Source organism: Zalophus californianus, chromosome 12 (genome assembly GCF_009762305.2).
Source record: "Zalophus californianus isolate mZalCal1 chromosome 12, mZalCal1.pri.v2, whole genome shotgun sequence".
NCBI classification, from domain to species: Eukaryota; Metazoa; Chordata; class Mammalia; order Carnivora; family Otariidae; genus Zalophus; species Zalophus californianus.
In genome coordinates, this window is record NC_045606.1 from 16,390,346 (window position 1) to 16,410,515 (window position 20,170).

The 20,170-nt window shown below is 44.6% G+C and overlaps 1 protein-coding gene across 1 annotated transcript in view; it reads left to right on the top strand.

Moving 5' to 3' along the window:
• LAMB1 (laminin subunit beta 1) overlaps positions 1–20,170 on the top strand; it is a 70,365-nt gene that overhangs the window by 15,752 nt on the left and 34,443 nt on the right. Inside the window, exons 7-14 of the mRNA XM_027574783.2 lie at positions 3,396–3,598; positions 6,012–6,132; positions 7,611–7,799; positions 8,053–8,232; positions 8,367–8,479; positions 9,941–10,020; positions 17,806–17,941; positions 19,235–19,393. Of these exons, the coding sequence (XP_027430584.2) occupies positions 3,396–3,598; positions 6,012–6,132; positions 7,611–7,799; positions 8,053–8,232; positions 8,367–8,479; positions 9,941–10,020; positions 17,806–17,941; positions 19,235–19,393 (1,181 nt within the window). The remainder of the gene's footprint in view (positions 1–3,395; positions 3,599–6,011; positions 6,133–7,610; positions 7,800–8,052; positions 8,233–8,366; positions 8,480–9,940; positions 10,021–17,805; positions 17,942–19,234; positions 19,394–20,170) is intronic.

Below are 20,170 nucleotides of genomic sequence, written 5' to 3' on the forward strand. Positions count from 1 at the left end.
TATAAATATATGTTATATACTATATGTTGTATATATTTATATATAAATATATATATATTTATATATATTATATATGTATAAAATATATATATATTTATATATATATAACATATAATTTGTGTATATTATATGACATGTATATATAAATTAGGGTACAGATTAAGCCGTTGTAACAAAGTGTCCCAAAAAATACAGTGGCTCAAATAAAATAGAAGTTTATTTCTCTCTTATGAAATCATCCAGAGAAGAAAGGTAGCTCAATGGCTACAAGTAGGATTACCAGATAAAATAAAGGCTGACGCCCAGTTAAATCTGAATTGGAGATAAATAGCAAGTTATTTTTTTTAGTATAACTCTATCCCATGGAATATTTGTGACCAGTACAAGGATATCCCATGCAATATTTGTGGTTGGTGTGACTATGTCCCATGTAATGTTTGAGACAGACATTACTGAAAAAAATATTGTTTATCTGAATTTCAAATATAACTGAGCAACTTGTATTTTTGTTGCTACATCTGGCAACCCTAGCCATTAGGCCACCCAGGTCCCTTCTGTCTTGTAGTCTTTATCTGCATGGTTGGAGCTGAAGCAACGCTACCATGTCGTTGTCCCAACCTATGGGTTGGGAGGAAGAGAAGGGCAGGTGACATGGAAGCTGTACGTCCCCTGTGTTCACATCCCACTGGCCAAAATTAATCACATGGCCAACCTCAAGACACACTGAGAAACCTCTAGCTAGGTGGCCATGTGCCTTCTCACACTCTTGCCTGTTGCTCTTCTTGTCAAAGGAAGAAAAGAAGAGTACTGGGGAGAAATCTGAAGTGTCAGCCATGCTCAATATGCTCAGTCAGATGAGGGTTGTATTCCCATTTAACAGATGAGGAAACTGAGGCTCAGAGAGTTGGAATAATGTGCATAAGGGGACAGTCGTCAGATCCTGAACCCCTATTTTATGGTTCTAAATCTAATTTAGAATCTTTCTAGCATGTAACAGCCATGCCTCAGTTATTACAGAATTACATTTTGATCATCTTGGAAGGCAAAATATGCACTAATTAAAAGAATGAGGTTTGAAGTCTGACAGACCTGGGTTTAAATCCCAGTTCCAGCAGATTATCGTTCTGTGACCTTGGGCAAGTAATCTGCTTAAACCTGTTCTTTTTTTGGGCTCTGCTTTTTTCATCTGTACGTAGAGATAGTAATATTGACTTGAACATCATTATGGAGGGAAAATGAGTTCTAGAAATGACCTTCTGACGTGCCTGACACACAGGAAGTGTTCAGTGAATTGAAGCAGCTGCTGTTCTTGATGTTGCCACGAGCCGTGGCCCGGGTCTTGCCTGGACCTGGTCCCCGTACCTCAGAGAGAGGGGATGAGACTCCCGCTCCTGCTACTAAGGTGTAGTCAGCTGAGCAGAGGCAGGGCTGATTCTTGCTGATTGTTCCCAGCTGCCGATGGCCCTGTTTGAAGCTAAGGCACCATAGACCCTCCCAGCGTGAAGCATGGAAAAGTAAAATGGAAAGCATCCAAGAAATATTGCCAGAAAAGTGATGTTTCCCCACTTAAATTAATTTTACATGCGGCCCAGACTATCTCTGGTCTGTAATTTACTCATTCATTCTATTATAAAACAAATATTGATGGCACATCCAGCCCTGGGCCATTTCTGAGTGCGCACCCTTCCTGCTCTCAAAATCCAGTGAGAAATGTCCACATCGGCTCCGCAACAGACGCTTCGTGGGGTCCTAAAAGGACTCACGGTCTGCTCCTTCTTGGGTGACATTTGCAGGACTTGGGGAATGTGTTGCCATTGTAATTCTCTTATCTTTTTTTGTTAAATGGCCTCAGAAAAATCTTGTCTGTATACAAGAGGCATCCGTTTTAACCGATGATGCTTTTGATTGACTTTGTCCTCTAGAGAACAGCTCAAGTCTCTTGAGTTGTCCCTGGTGTTGAGACCTCGGGGCCTCACTTCAAAAGCGAGGTTTGCCTCACACCAGAGAGTCCATGGACAAGGCTTGGTTGTTGGTAACTGTGCTAGGAGAGAGGGGAAGAGTATACTTGCTCTTCTGCGGGCTCCCACAAAGATCAGTTCAAGGGCTCCTAAACACTCCCGCTGCTCTTCCGCTTTGTCATCTGGCTGCTTGTCAATAGGGGCTTGTGCTCATTCTGTGTGCAGGAGGAAATGTTGGCATTCACAAATTCCATTCAGCTAAGTCGTACCACGCTTTCTCTGTTTAGTTTTTGATTTTACAAAGAGCCTAAGTTCAATGCATGGGCTCATGGACTGTCCGTTTCAACCCACAGCTATTTCTATAGTCTTCATTGTAAGCTGTGCATATATTATAAGCTGTTAAAATTGTATTTGGGCTTTGAAAGTTTCTGATGCCTTGGGCCAATACCTTGTCGTCCTGTGTGGCAAATGAGAATGCATCAGCACCGATGAGGGTAAAGCTTAGGAGCAATTTCAGGCTACACAGGACATGGGAAGACTGATGGACTAATGAGTCTTTCGGGGTCCACTTCAGCAAGAGCAACTTAGCCAGCGATGGAAACACTGGTGGAGAAGGATGAATGGCTGGCTCTTGGTTTACCAAGTTACTATAGAATATAATTGATGGCCCCACTTCTGTAATAAGCATAGATCCATAGACCCAGGAGAGAGAAGAAAAGATAAGAGAAATTGATCCTTAATAACCTAACTTAATATTTAGGAAAAAACAACTTACCCCTAATACTGAGCTCCTTTATCCTTATGTCACACTATGGATGACAAACTAGGACAAAAAAGTGGGAGACTGTGATGTTGTGTCAAAATTTGGTGGAGATCTTCTGTCCCCGGAGAGTGGTTATTCCACAGTGTCCAATCTATTTTAGTAACTTGGATTTCATCTATACAGTGGGAAATTTCGGATAGTGTTTTTTTTCCTCCAAAAATAAACACAAAAATGTTCCATCCTAACTATCTTGTAATAAGAGAATTGGAGTGTGTTGATAAACCCTTTCCCACCTGCATGGAATCCTCTGGTTTTGAGACTGATGCTCATTGCTGTGGGCGCAGGATGATACTGCAATCGTTCAGATTACTGTGTGCTAGAGGATTCTGGCAGCCGTGCAACTGTGTTCTTAAATTTCTCTGCTTTCGTGCTTCTTCCTGAAACAGTCTGATGCTCTTTCTAAACTGGTGAGGAGGGAGCAACTCTTCTCTTTTCTAGACACTGTCCCATTATGCCGAGCTTTACTAGTATGGCCATTGAGACCATACAAGCGGGTAGCCTTAACTTAAGCCATTTTTATTTGTTGTGCCTTTCTATAGAGAGATGTTGTATAATTGCAAATGAAGTCTTACGTGTTTGATCAGACTTTCCTTCCATCTTGGTGACCTTCGTAGATCTATTAAAAATCACCAATTTGAGAATCAAGTTTGTGAAGCTACACACTTTGGGCGATAACCTTTTGGATTCCAGAATGGAAATCAGAGAGAAGTATTACTATGCAGTGTATGATATGGTGGTTCGAGGAAATTGCTTCTGTTACGGCCATGCCAGCGAATGTGCGCCTGTGGATGGAGTCAATGAAGAAGTAGAAGGAATGGTAAGCAAGCACTCTGAGGGGCTTTCTCCTTTATTTTTTTTTTAAGATTTATTTATTTATTTGAGAGATGGAGAGTACAGAGGGAGAGGGAGAAGCAGGCTCCCCACTGAGCAGGGAGCCTGACGCGGGACTTGATCCCAGGACCCTGAGATCATGACCCGAGCTGAAGGCAGATGCTTCAAGACTGAGGCACCCAGGTGTCCCAGGCTCTCTCCTTATTTATTTATTTATTTATTTATTTATTTTTAAAGATTTTATTTATTGATTTGACAGAGAGAGACACAGCGAGAGAGGGAACACAAGCAGGGGGAGTGGGAGAGGGAGAAGCAGGCTTCCCGCTGAGCAGGGAGCCTGATGTAGGGCTCGATCCCAGGATCCTGGGCTCGTGGCCTGAGCCGAAGGCAGACGCTTAACGACTGAGGCACCCAGGTGCCCCGAGGCTCTCTCCTTTAGACAGATGATCCTAAAAAGCAATTTGAAGCTAGTTCTAGCTTAAACTTTTCACAATTTCTTGGGGTTTTATTTTTCCAGACTGACTTTTAGCTCTTTCCACCACACTGGTGGTTGATGGTTGGTTTTCTCTTTGCTAAATTTCTGGGGCTATGAGAATATAAGGCCTATTCATGTCAGAGACAAAGAGTTAATTTTTGGAAGTTATTGCAGCAGGGTGCTGCGACAGTATATATTTTTTGAGTCAATAAGGATTAAGAAGTTTTCTAAATCGCCATTACATCTTCCTTTTCTTGAGGGAAGATTAGACACCACAAGCATAAAGTGATCGCAGCCCAGAAAACTGGACATTTGAACCTGGAACCATAGAATATGACTTAGGAATCCAATGGGCTTTGTTCCTTTGTATGTTTTTTCTAGTTTCATTCTTTTCCTACCTTTATGCTGTGTTGTCAATTCATGTACTTCTAAAAATTGGGGATTTGGGTGATTTGCCAAATGGATAAAGTTAGGGTATTTTACCTGTTTCTAAGTGACCTGGTAATTCTTACAGACACGTAGGATTTTAGAGCTCAATGGGATTTACTCAACCAACTATCCTTACTAGAAGGGAGCAGAGATTAAATAGCTCACCAGAGGGCCCTAAGTCAGCAGCAGATGGAAATTCATGCCTAGCTTGTCCCATTCTGCCCCAGGGTTCCTTCTGTCATTAGACTCTGGGCCTCCCTTGATGAAGGGTGTGCCTTCCTTCCTTACTGTTTGCTTTGCCAAGATTGTTAGTCCTCATCTCAGAAGGTCCAGGATTGCGTGCATTCAACTGGCTGAAATTTCTGCTCTCCATTTGGTCCACTTAGAACACTTGCCCTGTAGATAAAGTTGCATTTTTTAGCAGAGCCTAAAGGGAGGACATGTCTTTGTAATCTCGTTGCCACATCTTTCAGAGAATGCTGGGTACATTGTATTTACTTTTCAGCATAGCAAATCTGGTGTGCAGATCATGTCCCGTAGACCTGTCACTATCAGGGGTCTCAGTACCATGTGCTGTTGGTTTAGACACTGCAGAGTCCTGTGGTGTGTGCTTTGGAACTGTTTTTTTTTATTCTGTGTAAAACTAGCTTGTAAGGAGACGATTTTACTCTTTTGCTCACTTGCGCTCCTGTCAAGGTGAGTCCAGGACGGACCTGTCTGTCCTGTTCCTGAATTCCATTCTATAGAAACTAGTGTTAAGGTGAGGTGCCCATGCACACGCGTATTTGCTAGATTGAAAGAATTTGTCTTTTACGTGCCTCAGGGGCTTCAGCATAGCTTGCTGGAGACACAATGCAAAAGAACACCTCCTGGGCCCTTCATCAAGCAAAATAATTTGTATTTTTTTCCTGAGATTTTCTATTTCCTTTCTTAAAGAAAAAAAAGGTAAATGTGAATGTGGTAAATGATTAATATTGTGAATCTCATTTTGGTTTGGAAAAATAATGAAGTGCTGTGCCTGAAGTCAAAAACAAAACAAAAGAAGCAAAAAACCCATTCTTTCTTGTGGCATAGTGGTAAAACTTGCTGTAATGTGAGTTGGTGTCCAGGTGGTGTATATTATAACTTTTGTTGATTTCTCTTAAAATAGGTTTCTTTTGGGCATAGATTTTTTTTTAAACTCTTAAGTAACTAGGTTTTTTGGGTTTTTTTTTTTTTTTAATTCTTAAGTGACTGATGTGCATCTGGGTTCTTTTCATCAATACTTCGATAAAATATTTCTTGAGTATCTGTTGTATAATAGGAATTATTCCTAGAGATGGGAGTTGGAGCCATCAGAAAGACAGAACTCACTGTGGAGAGGGACAAAATAAAAACAAACGCTCATTTTGGTGAGCTGGAGATGAGGATGTTTATATCTTCCATTGGTTGTGGAGAAAATCAGGCCATCGGTCTACCTCTTACTTTGCTCTTTCCTGTTTCTCTAACTTCCAAGGTTCACGGGCACTGCATGTGCAGGCATAATACCAAGGGCTTGAACTGTGAACAGTGCATGCATTTCTACCACGATTTACCTTGGAGACCCGCTGAAGGTCGAAACAGCAATGCCTGTAAAAGTAAGTCTCTATCAGAGGGGCAGTTTGAATCCACTCAGACTCCAGTATCTACTTTCTGATTAGAACCACTGTAATAGTACATTAGTTTGCGAATGGAAGGAAAGTGACTACCCTTTGACCAGCTTCACCCAGATACTCTTCGGAAACCAATATCCACTCAGTTTAAAGAATAAGTGAGTTTGCTGAATAGCAGCCGTCTGTTTGGCAAATTCCGTAGACGATGGAGATGGTGTCCCTGACATTGTACCTGTCTTGAAGGCAAGATGACTATGAGAGAGAAATGAAAGGAAAATATGGCATGGTAGATCCCTAAGGTCTAAGAGATACAGAGCAGAGTTTCTGGCCTTGTTTCTGGCCTGCCAGCCAGCCCAGCGGTATTCTCTGGGCAGAGGTGTAGTTTGAAACCTGCCCTTACCGCCCCCCACAGTGATTCTGATATGCTCTCCTCCCCTCAAGAGGAGCAGTGTGCCTGCCCCTTCCCCCACTGAGACTGTTCTAGAAGTTCAGAAACCAGTGAGGGCTGGAGTGATCAAGGCTCGTTAGTACGTACAACCCAGCAGCCTTTGATGCTAGCTAAGATTGTTTAGGTAAGAAGAAGAAAGAGAGGTAGGGGGAAAGTAGGAGGGAAGGAAAAGTTCAGATAAGGAGATCAGCACAGGGCACAAGGCCCCAAGGACGTTCTTGTGACCAACACAAAGTCCACACTGGGGAAATGATTCCAAGGTTTAATTCAACCTGTGTGTCACGGGCAGTTCTCTGCTAGGCACTGAGGATGGGTCACTGGTTGTGACACAGCCCCTCCCTATGGGAGGTTATATTGCAAGGGGAGACAGAGGAGGCCAGAGCGTAGAGCCCCAGGAGGGCCAAGCTGAGCTAAGCTCCATTTCGAGAAGACCAGAATCCGTGTGGGTCACTGAGCAGGGAGTGAGATGATATTAAAGCCGGGTTCGACCAAGGGGACGGCCCAGTGGGCCTGCAGAGGGTCAGGGTGTGCTCAGAAGGCTGGCCAGATGGCTCTTCAGGAGACCTTAATTCTCCCTGAAGAGCCTGGTTGAGTGTGCTGGTGGGAACGGGGGAGAAGGGAACCAGGCCTTCATACCCCGTTCCTTAAAGCTGGCAGCCCAAACAGGCTTTCCCAGTAAGTATCGCCCAGGAGATCCTCTGGGGTGGTGCGTTCCGGTCCCACCCCATCCTCCACCTGGTGGCCGCCTCCTGTTGATAAGCTACCAAGGGGACTTTCCCCAAAGGTTTTTACTTTTCTTTCCAAAGAGGGCAGATTCCTATTTCAGAAAGCTCACACTTGGAGGGTTTCCAGCTTGTCAGGTGGATGTGTCCTTTGTCACGGATGACTAATTGTTAATTGCCATTTTGCCTGAACTTCATCCCTAGTTTCCAGAACGTGCTGCTTCCCAGCAACCCCATCCTCCATTGGTAAGTTGACTTCAAAGTCTTTTGTTGATGTGGGTCTTGTCGCGCAGAGTGTAACTGCAACGAACATTCGAGCTCATGCCACTTTGACATGGCGGTGTACTTGGCCACTGGAAATGTCACCGGAGGGGTGTGTGATGAGTGTCAGCACAACACGATGGGACGAAACTGTGAGCAGTGCAAGCCATTTTACTTCCAGCACCCAGAGAGAGACGTCCGAGACCCTAACCTCTGCGAACGTACGTGGGGAAACGGCATGACATAGGGCCTCTCAATTTGAATAGCCAGGGGGTCACCATCCTTCTCTCGGGACCCCTGGTGTGAGTGTCAGACTCTGCTGTATTTGAACTGTGGTGGAGGATGCTGGAAGCAGAAGCTACCTGGCAGTCCTGCCTTCTTTAGTCTATTTCTGTGATGTGTGGAGGGTGGAAGGGAACACACGTGTTGATACAAACACACACGTTGTTACCGGGTGCTCTTTGTTCTTCTTAGGATGCACCTGTGACCCAGCCGGATCTCAGAACGGGGGGATCTGTGACAGTTATACGGATTTTTCCGCTGGCCTCATTGCTGGTCAGTGCCGGTGTAAATTACACGTGGAAGGAGAACACTGTGAAATTTGCAAAGAAGGCTTCTATGGTTTAAGTGCCGAAGATCCATTCGGTTGTAAATGTAAGTACATTTGTGAAAAAGTCTGAGAGCTCTCGTGTATGCAATTCCCGTTTTACTTTGCAGTTCTAAATCCAAACTACCCCTTGGCGCTCACTTGGTTTGTATTTCTTTACTTCATTTTATCTCTAATAAAGCTTGTGCTTGCAATCCTCTGGGAACGATCCCTGGCGGGAATCCTTGTGATTCTGAGACCGGTTACTGCTACTGTAAGCGTCTGGTAACAGGACAGCATTGTGACCAATGTCTGGTAGGTGACTCCTAAGTACTTGGGATGGGTGGTTTGTGCATGTGACATGATTCGCTATTGTAGAGTCCACCGTCACCCTTCTATATAAATATTAGAAGACGCAAACAATTCACAAAAAAATTACTCATGAATAATTTTGACAAGATAGTCACCATCACTGTTAGAATTGTAAAATAAAACCACAGCGAAATACCATTTTCATGGACAAAAGTAACAAATTTTTTTTGAAAATGGGGTTGCTAACTCTTAGGACCTAATGAAGGGCTGGTCCTCTAAGCTGCTGATGGAAATGCACATTGGTTCATAGTTGGCAAGAAAAGCATTTTGGAAGTAAGTTATCAGTAGCCTGTAGAAAGGCACATACCCTTTGACCCAGTAATCCCACTTCTGGGAATCTTTCCTAATGAAATAAGCAGAAAATTGGACAGAGGTGTATTCACCAGAAGACTCATTGCATCTCATACTAATCATAGCCAAAAAACTTGGAAGCAACGGTGGGGAAAATAGTTAAGTAAATCTGGGGGCTTCTGTACAGAGTGATATTTGGTTGCCTTTGGAAATGACAATAGCATGAGGAAATGCTTATGCTGGTATTAAAAAAAACAACAACACAGGATGTGAGTAGTATCTTAATTGTGCAGGAAAAAATTGCATCAAGAAAAACAAAATCTGGAAGGAAATACACCAGAAAATTCACTGTAGTGATTCTGAGTAGAGTGATTACAAGAGTAATTTTTTAAATTACCCTCTGTCTTTTATAACATTCTTGTGGTTTCCTTTATATTTGTGAGAGGGGGTCCACTGACCCCAGATGATGTTTATGACCAGTAAATACATATATTTACATATACGGACTGGAAGTCTGATTTAAATGAGTGCGCCTGGCTTTTTTGGCTTTTATCTGCTCGTTAGGAAATGCATTTTCGTCGAGGTACAGAGAGATCTCTGTGTAGATTCTGTCTTATTTCTTTTTATTTCCATCTCCCGTGTGCTCAGAATTCGGTGATCTCCTCACCTTTCACTTGTGAAAATACTTGCTTTATGCTGTTTGAGAATAGGTAAATCCTTTGAAGAGCTTTGCTTATGGAGTTTCTGATGGGCTGAACTCAGGGAAAATGTAAAGGCCTGCCAAATATTTGCCAAAACTCCCTTACTGCCAGAGTACTTTTAATGAGGAAAATTGGTATCTTAGCTGCTTGCTCGTATTTACTCTCAGACAAAGACTATTTGCTCGGGAGAGAAACTCCTCTGCTCTGGCGTTAGGTGGTTATGACCCCGGTGACCTGCGGCCTGGGTTTTAGTTCAGAGTGCTCATGCTTATTCCTCTTGAAGGCTTTCTGCTTGCACAGCATGAAAGAACATTTGGTAGAACAAGCAAGACACGCCATAACTTGTTTCTTGTTGAGTCTATTGTGTAATGACAGGAACCCACCTTTAGATGTTAAATCTTTTGTTGTGCAGCCAGAGCACTGGGGCTTAAGCAATGATCTGGATGGATGTCGACCTTGTGATTGTGACCTTGGAGGGGCCTTAAACAACAGGTGAGTGAAGCCACACGTACACTCTTGTTTGTGCTTGGTCCCCCCAGAGAGCCCTCCCAATCTCCAGGAGCAACAGGACACCCAGTGTCTCTGAAGAAGAGGTGCAAAGTATAGGCACCTTTAGTTTACCTGGGATCTTAATGTTTTCAAAGATTTAGTCATTCCAAGAGTTAGCTTTGAAGACTCCAAGTATGTTTATGTTTCTTGGTTTTTAATAGTGTTGTTGGTGTTATACTTTATGGTATGTTTTAAATTATGGAAACAACATATGCCCATTAAAAAGAAAAATCCTGGTACCTGGGTGGCTCAGTCAGTTGGGCGTCTGCCTTCAGCTCAGGTCATGATCCCAGGGTCCTGGGATCAAGTCCAGGATCGGGCTCTCTGCTCAGCGGGGAGTCTGCTTCTCCCTCTGTCCCTTCCCCTGCTTGTAATCTCTCTCTCTTTCACCCTCTCACCCTCTCTCTCTCAAATAAATACATCAAATATTTTTTTAAAAATTAAAAAATCTCAACAGTTAAGACAGGTATCCTGCCCTTTCTCCCCACAGGATCCACAGCTACAAGAATAGCACACTATTAATATACTAATAGTACACTATTCAGCTTGCTTTATTAGCTGGAGATCGTTTTTCATTTCAACGTGTATTCATAGGCCTCTTTCTTTTTAGCAGCATGTATTCGTCAACCTCTTTTTTTGTTTTTTGTTTTTTTGGTATTCCAAAATGAGGGTCACGTGGCTGGCTCAGTCAGTAGAGCACACGACTCTTGATCTCAGGGGTCATGAGTCTGAGCGCCAAGTTGGGTGTGGAGTCTAATTAACAAAATAAATTACTAAAAAAAAATTAAAAGGGGCGCCTGGGTGGCTCAGTCGGTTAAGCATCGCCTTCGGCTCAGGTCATGATCCCAGGGTCCTGGGACCAAGTCCCGTGTTGGGCTCCCTGCTCAGCGAGGAGTCTGCTTTTCCCTCTCCGTTTCCCTCTGCCCCTCCTCATGTTCTCTCTCTTGTGATCTCTCTCTCTCCCAAATAAATAAATACATATTTTAAAAATACAGAAAGTTGGAAAATGAACTCCCATTTTGATTGTGTTAGGAATCTTCATTTTCTTCTTTCTGGTTTTATTTTTTTTTTCAACTTCCAAGTTTATTGGTGAAAATTGCATGTGATCATTTTTAGTTATTGAAACACGTTGGTGTCCCTTGAAGAGATGAGATGCGAGGCTCTACCAGAGATCAGCCTCTGAGTCAAAGAGAATTTCGGTCTCTGTTTGTAACTGGGTCAGACTGTGAACATCTGGTAGAGAGTGTAAGTGACTGCTGAGGGGATAGGCAGATGTTTCCTTGTGGCCTGACTCTCCCCTGAGACAGCAAGCTGAATTCATCAAGTGAGCTCCATGTACTAAAAAACCCTGACTCTCCCAAGATTATTTCCCAACACTGTAGTGGTCTGCTGAGAAGGAACGGGATTTTAGGCAGCAAAAATATCTTCTCTTTGGCCTCCGTATTTGGGTTTGTTCCATTCCAGATGCCGTGGTAACTCGGTACAGCATGTAGCCTCTGGAACTCCAGGGTGAATTTCTGTTCTTAGAAAACCTCCAGAGGGGAGGAAGCAAGGACAATTCCATAAAAGCAGGGAAGACAAACTGCTGGTCTGCTTCTGGAATCGTTTCTTCAACTTTCCTTTGTGACTACCAGAACATCTGCTGGCTTCCTTTAGTCATTGCTTGCTTAATACAAAGCTGTCCTCATTCCTAAAATCCTTGATTAGATGAAAGGGGCATACATGGTTCTTCACATGATTTCATAAACTCAGGAGTGTCCTATGTGCCTTTACCCTGAGTGGTTTCTGTTCCTCACACTCCCTTCCTCTGTTTCTCCATTCCACACATGCTTCCTGTCTTTAAATCCACCCACACAGAGCCCCCGGCCTGTCCCTCATTTCTCCTGCCAGAATTTATAGAAATCAGAGTGTGCTAATCAGGAGAGTTGGCGAAGTAAAAAATTTTAGTGAAGATTTGAAGCATGGAATTTGATCTTCCTAGCATAATTGATGACATGCCCTATCTTTTGGCGTCACTAATGGGGAAAAGAAAGAACCTTTACAGATTTCTCTACTCCTGTGACTCGGCAGTGTTTGGTAGTGATCCTCTTCAGTTTCCCCCCACGAGGACCTTCTTTATGAGTCCCGTAGGATAATAGAGGCTCTAACTAAGTCTTCCGAAGCACTGATTCTCCTAGGAGGTACTTGCTGAATGATTGATTTGTTGCAATTGTGCATAAATATCTTGTACCTGTTGATATTCCTTTGCTCTGCCTTGGGTACATAGTAGGTATGGAATAAATGTTGATCAAGTAAAAGAATTTGAGAAACAGAAGATATTTACGATGTAAAAACAAAACACGCACTCCGAATCTCTAGATGCAATCCCAGACGTTCCTTAGGTACTTTGGCCAGGGACAGAATTCAGTGTCAGAACCATGTGAAGTGGAATAAGTTTTAAAATGTTTTGTGTAATGAGCCGAATGGATTTTTGTAGAATAAGAGTTTAATAATCCATGTCTATTATGTTGACAGGTAATCTGAACTTTGGAATATTTTAGCGAAGTAAGCCCTAATTTAAATAATGTGATTTATGCCAGGCTACTGAAGCTTTGCCTAGTAGATAATGTACTTTAATAAATAAATCAGAATGGTTGCTAGGTAAATGCTACTTCTTCATGTTTGAAAACTATAAACAATTTTATAGCATCCTTTAAAATTATTGCATTAGTTAAATTAAGAACTTTGGTGTTTGGCGTGAAGCCCACCAGACTCCTTTCTGGACTGAAGTCCCCAACCCTCCCTTGAGGTTTCAACACCACATTACTTCTCATCTCCTGTTAGTACTTATTTATTTCTGCTCTGTGTTATCACTGTCAGTATTTTAAAAGGTCTTTGGACAGGGATTGTGTCTTCTTTGTTTTTGCATCTGTCTTCGTACTCAGCATTGTGGGCCTTGTAGGTGCTCGATAAATGAAATTTATTATACTTGGGAACCAGAGCAGAAGTTAATCACCAGTGTATTGAATGATAATGGTATCTTACCATTAATTACTGTATCTTACTGTTAATTACTGTGATGGCTGGATATAAAGAGATGATAGAACACATTTAAGAAAGTATCCTAATTGGTTGGGGGATTGGGAAGGAGGCTACTCTGGCAAAACAGATGACATTGACTGCTGATCAATGTGGAACCAGTGTTTATTTGTAATCAGAATTATGGAAGAGATACCAGTGCTGACCAGAGTGTGGTTCTCATGAATGATTGTTTTTTCCCTTTTTTGTGCCAGTGTCTTAGTGATAGAGAAAAGTTGAAACTATATTTTCTCTTCTTATCACTATTTAAATAAAATAGAATTTCCTTCCAATAGAGTTTTTATAAATAAGTGGCTAATTTCTACATTTATGAGAAATCCGTGTTCTTAGTATTAACTTGGCCTTCACCCATGGAGAAAAAAAAATAGGCAGGACTTGTATTAGTTTTCTATTGCTGGCATAGTAAATTACTGCAATTTAGTGGCCTGAAACACATAAGGTTATCATCTTGCAGTTCTGTATGTCAGGCACGGCCGGTCTCACTGGAATAAAATCAAGATGTTGGTAGGGCTGCGTTTCTATCGGAAGGCCCTTGGGGAGAATCTCTTTCCAGCTCATTGGAGTCGTTGGCAGAATTGGCAGAATTCAGTTTTTTTCGGTTGTAGGATGAGGTTCCTGACATCCCCCCTGGCTGTCAGCTAGGGGCCATTCCCAGCTTCTAGAGGCTGCTCACATCCCTTGACTCATAGCTTCCATGTTCAAAGCCAACCACCGTGGGTTAAATCCTCCTCAAGTCACATCTCTGCCCTACTTCTCTGCCTGCCTTTTCTACTTTTAAGAAATCCTGAGATTAGATTGAGCAACCCTGGATAATCTCCCCATTTTGAGGTCCTTAACCTCAATCCCATCAGCAAACCCCCTGGTGCCATGTGAAGTAACATATCCACAGATCTGGGGGGCGGTGAGGATGTGGACCTAAATTCTGCCTGCCCTAGGGCCTGACTTATTTTGTCTTATGTCATTATTCTACCTTACTGATCCAACATTTGGAATCTATAGTTACAGAAAAATTTGTTGGTACAGGGGTTGGGGGAGGACATATAAACTTGTCAGGTGTACCATTTCTCTGTGATAGGATTTTTACTTGAACACAGGAAGGATAATTACATGTAATCTTTTGTCTCACTATGGAAGAGGTAGGATTTGAACTTCATTTTTGAAAGCTGAGAGAAGTTTGGGAGGTGTGATGGGGGACAGGAGGGCCTTCTAGCTGGGAGGAGGGTGAGGGCCCAGAGATGGAGTGAGTGTGGCACATGGTCAAGACCTGGTCTGACCATGACCAGCTCTGCTCACATTCCTCCATGACCCTTCTTTGCGCCTGTCATTCCTGTCCTCTCTCTGCCTGTCATGATCCTCTGCCACCTTTGGAACATGGTCTCCTCAGTCCCCCAAGCCGGTGATTGGTGGTTTCAGGAACGGTGGTGCCTGAAAACTTTGCCTGTGGCTCTGTTTCGGCACTTGCTGCACTTTGCTTTGTTGTCGTGGTCAGTTGCTCAACTGTTTATCTCTCCAGTTAGACGGTAAGCTCTTTGGGGCAGGGACTATTTTCCCCCCATTTTTCTTTCCCCATATCCTTTCAAAATAATGGAATTACCAAAGAAGGTAAGGATTGAGTCAGAGGAAAACTGACAATGGACTAACACGTGAGCCTGCGGACAGCAGGAAGCACAGGTCCCAGGGCCAGTGTTGGCTCCGTCAGTGTTTGCGAAGGAGGGTGAGCAGTGCGGCTCATCGGAAAGCAAAGGGCGGGCACCAGAAAGAGTAGCCGTGGTTTTCAGAGGATGGGATGTCGAGGCTGCTGGCAACCAGGCAGAGGCATCATGACTTGATAAAAGCAGAAAAGAAATCGTTGTGGGTTTTGAGGAAATGCTGAAGGCAGTGCTGGGGGAAGGTTGAGTTGGCGGTGGCTGGCGGGATGGATGGGGCAATGGGGAGAAGAGCGTGAGAGGCCCACACTGCCGTGTGGGAGGCCACCAGAGTGACAGGCATGGCATGACATGCTGGACCATGATAGTGGCAGTGACAACGAGAGGACACTGCTGAGAAGAGAGAAATCATGAAACAAGACTTGGGTATCAAGGATGACGGACAGGGAAGGTCATGTCTCACCCCAAATCAGAAGAATTTCAAATCTGACAAATAGCAGAGCTGAAGGGATGTCAGTGTGAGAGGCGACAAGCAGTTGGGGACGAAGGTGAGGCAGAGAGGACAAGCGGGCCAGCCAGGGGAATGTCCCCTTGGTGGCTGGAAACACACAGGCAGGGCCCAGCTGGGGCAGGGCCAGAGTTTCTGTGCCCAGGGCCGGGGAAGCCACAGGAACGCGTTCGCTGTCCAAGTGGAGCCGGGCCTGTGGGAGACAACCCTTCGCCACTGTGGACACACAGAGGTGCGTGATCACCAGGGCAGGGGTGGCGGGAGCTCCTTTCACGTGATTGGGTTCTCATGAGTTGTTTCATCTTCAGAATTGGGAATCAGGTGTCTCCTCACCTTCATTTACTTGCTGTCTAGTGATGGCCTGTGAAGAATCTAGTTGTTTTCTTTGGTGGCTCGTGTTTTTACACATGTGTTCCCTCAGGAAGCGTCTACTGGGGAGGGAAGAGGGTTTTCTCTTGTCCGTAGGATGAGACGTCTGATGCCTGAGTTTCCGAAAATGGCTTTTGTGGGTGGACTGTGCCCAGAGAGGGCTAGGTCCCACATGCAACGAGGGTGCCTCCTCTGGGCATTGGCTACGGGATGTTAAGCACTAGTATTCCTGTACGGTAGGAACCATTCACGCGATCTGCAGGAAGAAGACTTCAACGGGACCGTGGAGGGCTGTGGGGGACACTGGTAATAAACCTCGGAGCGTTCTGTCTTCCTAGGAGTTGTAACTTGCCTTGGATACTTGGTTCAAAATGAACTTCGGGATGAGGAAAAAATTTGAACTCTGGGAATGGGTTTAAAGTAACAATTCCAAACCCCATCTTGACTTGAATGAAGTTAAGAATGGGTGTGTATAATTTGGTTTTACCTTGTACCCAAGGAAAAATAGGCTGAGAACAAAATGAATACGTTATAGTGTAGCCAGAGGCCTTTATTACCTGAAACCGTATGTTTAATTAAAAAAGAAAAAGTTTTATCTTTTACATGAAATCACCTATTTTTTTTTATCCTTTTTATTCAGAATGCGTATCCTTCACACATTTATTTGTTCAGCCAGTGTTTGAGTGTGCTGTGTGTGCAGGGCGCTGGGCCAGTTCTCGTGAGGGGGAAGGGGCATGACTGAGGCGAAGGAGGAGTCCAAACTTTTAAGCAATTTGCTGTCTAGCAGGGGGTCAGATGGGTCTGTCAGGAGTTACACTACAAGAAAGAAAGCGATAAATGTCTGAACAATACAGATAAAGAACAGCGGAGGCCTCAGAAGGCGCCACTTGAGAATAGCAGGAACCAAAGGGGAGTCCACGAGAGAGAGGAACGTTGGACTGGGCTTGGAAGGACCAGTAGGATTTGAAAACCCATCACCTCAGCTTTCCTGAGCAGCTGCTACGTGACAGGCTGTGTTGTACATGTTGTGACTACGTCGTTTCTCCTGCAGGGAGGTGGTGGCGGGAAAGAGAAGGTGGCTCATCCTGTGGGGTGGAGAGTATAGCCTGGAGATACCACAGCAGGAGTCCTTTGTGAGCCAACTCTTGAGAGAATAGGCGGCTCTTTGCTGGGTGAATAGGGAACAAGGGTATTCAGGCCTACAGGAACGACCTAAGCCAAGGAAAGGGGTCTGCAATCGCCCTGTGCTTCGGAGAAACTGTACCCATGCCGTGTGGTTGGAGAAGTGAGGGGAGAGCTAGAGCTAGAAGGGTAGGGAAGGGTAAGACTGTGGCAGCCTAGTGCATCTGCTCAAGGCCCGGAAGTGGTACGGTGGGTGTATCTTAGGAAGGTCCCTGGGGCAGCTAGCTGTGTGGGCCATGGTGGTCTAGTTTGGAAAGTTGGAAGACCAGCCACAAGGACACCGATAAAGTGGCTGGAACCAATTTTACTGTGAGTGAGGGAGAGAAGAAAGGCATGACATAGCCCGTGGAGGAGCAGCACCAGAGGCTAGGCTGTGAAGTCACAGAATTGGGTTCCCGATTAGATTCTATGAAAGGCTCAAGAGAACAACTTGTAGGTTTCTGACCTGGTCAGCTTAGTGGCTGGTAGTGTCCTGTCCCCAGCAGAGAACAGGGGAGGGATTGAGTGTTGCCCTTTGGGATCTGTCCTTAACCTCAGGGACCGCTCAGTCGGATCCGACCTTCTAGAAGTTGGATCTTTGGGTCTGAGGCCCAGGAAAGAGATTGCCATTGGAAATCAGGCGAAAGATGTAAAAGATCGAAGCAAGAACATTGGTAGTATCCACAGAAAACCTCAGTATGGTGTGGATGGAGCGTAGTGAAGAAAGACAAGCAAGCTGAAACCAAAAAGACCAGGTCATGGGGAGCTTTCAGTCCCAGAGTTTGCGATTAAGTCATAGGCAGGATTTTTTCCCCACATACTTATCTCCTGAAAGAAACAAGAAACCCTACCTGAATATAGCAGCCATTTGATGCTTAGTAGAAAATGTAGAATTGTGTCAAGTGGGTTCATGTACAAGTGCAGTGTCCCAGCTGACTTGGCTTTGCGCACCCCCCCCCCCCCCAGCTGCTCGGCGGAGTCAGGCCAGTGCGTGTGCCAACCTCACGTGATCGGGCGTCAGTGCAACGAGGTGGAATCCGGGTACTACTTTACCACCTTGGATCACTACATCTATGAAGCAGAAGAAGCCAACTTTGGGCCTGTAAGTAGGGGGCTGCTGGGCAGATGGGAAAAGCTGGGTCTGGGGGGGGGGCAGTCACGGCATATGCACCTTTACAAAAATGCATTTTGGTGGTGCATTTTTACAGCTCTTGTCAGTGACAGGATCAGGACCATGCCTTCTTGAGAGCAGTCCTATTTAAAGCTAAGTAAATCTATAACTCACAAAAAGACTTCAGAAGGTTCACTAATGAGGCTTTTAGCGGGGTGTTTTCTTTGGTGGTGGGGGGTAATTTGTTTTTCGTTCTTCCATTCCTCTACTTATGCTCCAAAGTTATCGTTGATCTCGTATAGTAAATACTCAGACAGGACCTTGTTTCAGTTTTCTGTTGCTGTGTAAGCAGTTATCCCAAAATGTAGTGGTTTCAAAAGTACCTCTGGCACATCAGCTGGGGTGGCTGAAACAGGTGGAGGCGGGCTGGGCATTTTTCCTCCACATGCCTCCACCCCTGCACTGCCCCCCACCCCCAGCAGCCGCCTTGAGTTTCCTCACAGCGCAGTGGAGTCAGGACAGTGAGACTTCTACACGGCGTCTGGCCTCCAAGAAGGAGGCGAGAGAAACTGCCAGGCCTCTTAAAGCCTGGGCTCAGAAGTTTCAGGTCATTTTCTCATGTTTTGTTGGTCAGAAGTCGCAAGGCCAGACCAGATCTGAGGGCAGGGTAATGCAGGTTCTCCCTCTTGAAGGGTAGAGCCAGATGCCCATATGTATAGAGAATGAAGGACTTGGTCTTTGGAAGTGACTGATCACAGTGGTTATCTGTGATCCTGTGAACAAACTCAAACTCATGCTTGAGTTAACTGAGATTGATCGATCTTTGGTCTCTGTGGCCATCAGAATCAACGCCTCACCAGTGAGCACTCGTGATGGTATGACAGTTCTTCACTTGTACTTGGAGTTTGAAATGAATGCCAGGGAGAAAGGCAAACACACCCACTAGATACTGGACTAGCCTTGTAGAAAATCTAGGAAATAGCTCATCACTCCTTGGCTTGCTTATTCCTTTATTCTCATTCCTGGTTCTATCATAGACAGTGTCTCCCAAGCCTTTGGGTCCCACCTCCAATGTCCCAAGACTACCCCAATGACAAAACCAAAAAGAAACCAACTCCTCTTTATACATCAAAAACTTGTACCCTCTACCGAAAAAATGTGACTGCAAAAAATAGGTAGAATGCCTATAGTTTGGACCTTTGGGTGACTTCAGATTTCTTTAGCTGTTACATTTCCTTGAAATCCATTTCAAGTAAAGCTAGCTACTGTCCCCCTTGTACTTAGGGGGTCAGCATAGTGGAGCGGCAGTATATCCAGGACCGGATTCCTTCCTGGACCGGAGCAGGCTTCGTCCGAGTGCCCGAAGGGGCTTATTTGGAGTTTTTCATTGACAACATACCATATTCCATGGAGTATGACATCTTAATTCGCTACGAACCACAGGTAAACCTTCCATGGACTACCAGGGGTGGTAGAAATAATCTTCTAACAATGGATACAGTTTTTGTGAAATTTGGAGGTTGTATTAGAATAGAGGAGCCTCTCTGACTTTCTATCCCCAGTGGAAGCAAAAATGGGCATTTTTCTCGAATTCAGTTTTGCAAATCTTTAGTGATCCCTCATTAGGCTCTCGGCCTTGCTGAGACCTAAGGTGGTGATGAGAATGTGTCAGACCCTCTGATTGACATCACGGCCTGCATGGCCCAGGCTCGGATGCCCACCCCACCTTTAATAAAAGGCCGAAGGTGGACAGGGCAAGGGCAGAGATGCAGACAGTCCTGCATCTTACACCAGCGCAGATGCACCAGCTGCTGCCAAAATGTCCCATAAAGAATGAGTGCTAGGCCTTACAACAGAGATGGAATTTTGACACCAAAGGAAGTGAGGAATGGCGTGAGCAGAGGGATAGTGTTTTGAGAGTGCTTCCTCGTAGCTAGATAAGGGCATCATTGGAGATGCTGTTGGTAAGAATGCTGGCATCAGCACAGGAGCCTGGACGCTGTATTACAGGGTTTTGGGTAGGGGATTGTCCTGATCAGAGCTGTGTTGCCTGATGGTCAGAGAGGGGATTGGGAGAGGCAAGGAGGGCAGGGAGGCTATTCAGTGTCCAGGTGAGACGAGGTTAGGGCTGGAGCAGAGACCAGAGCAAAGGAAATGGGAAAGAGGGAAGGGAAATGCAAGTGAGTGTTTTTCATTTAAACTTGGCAAATGACCGATTGG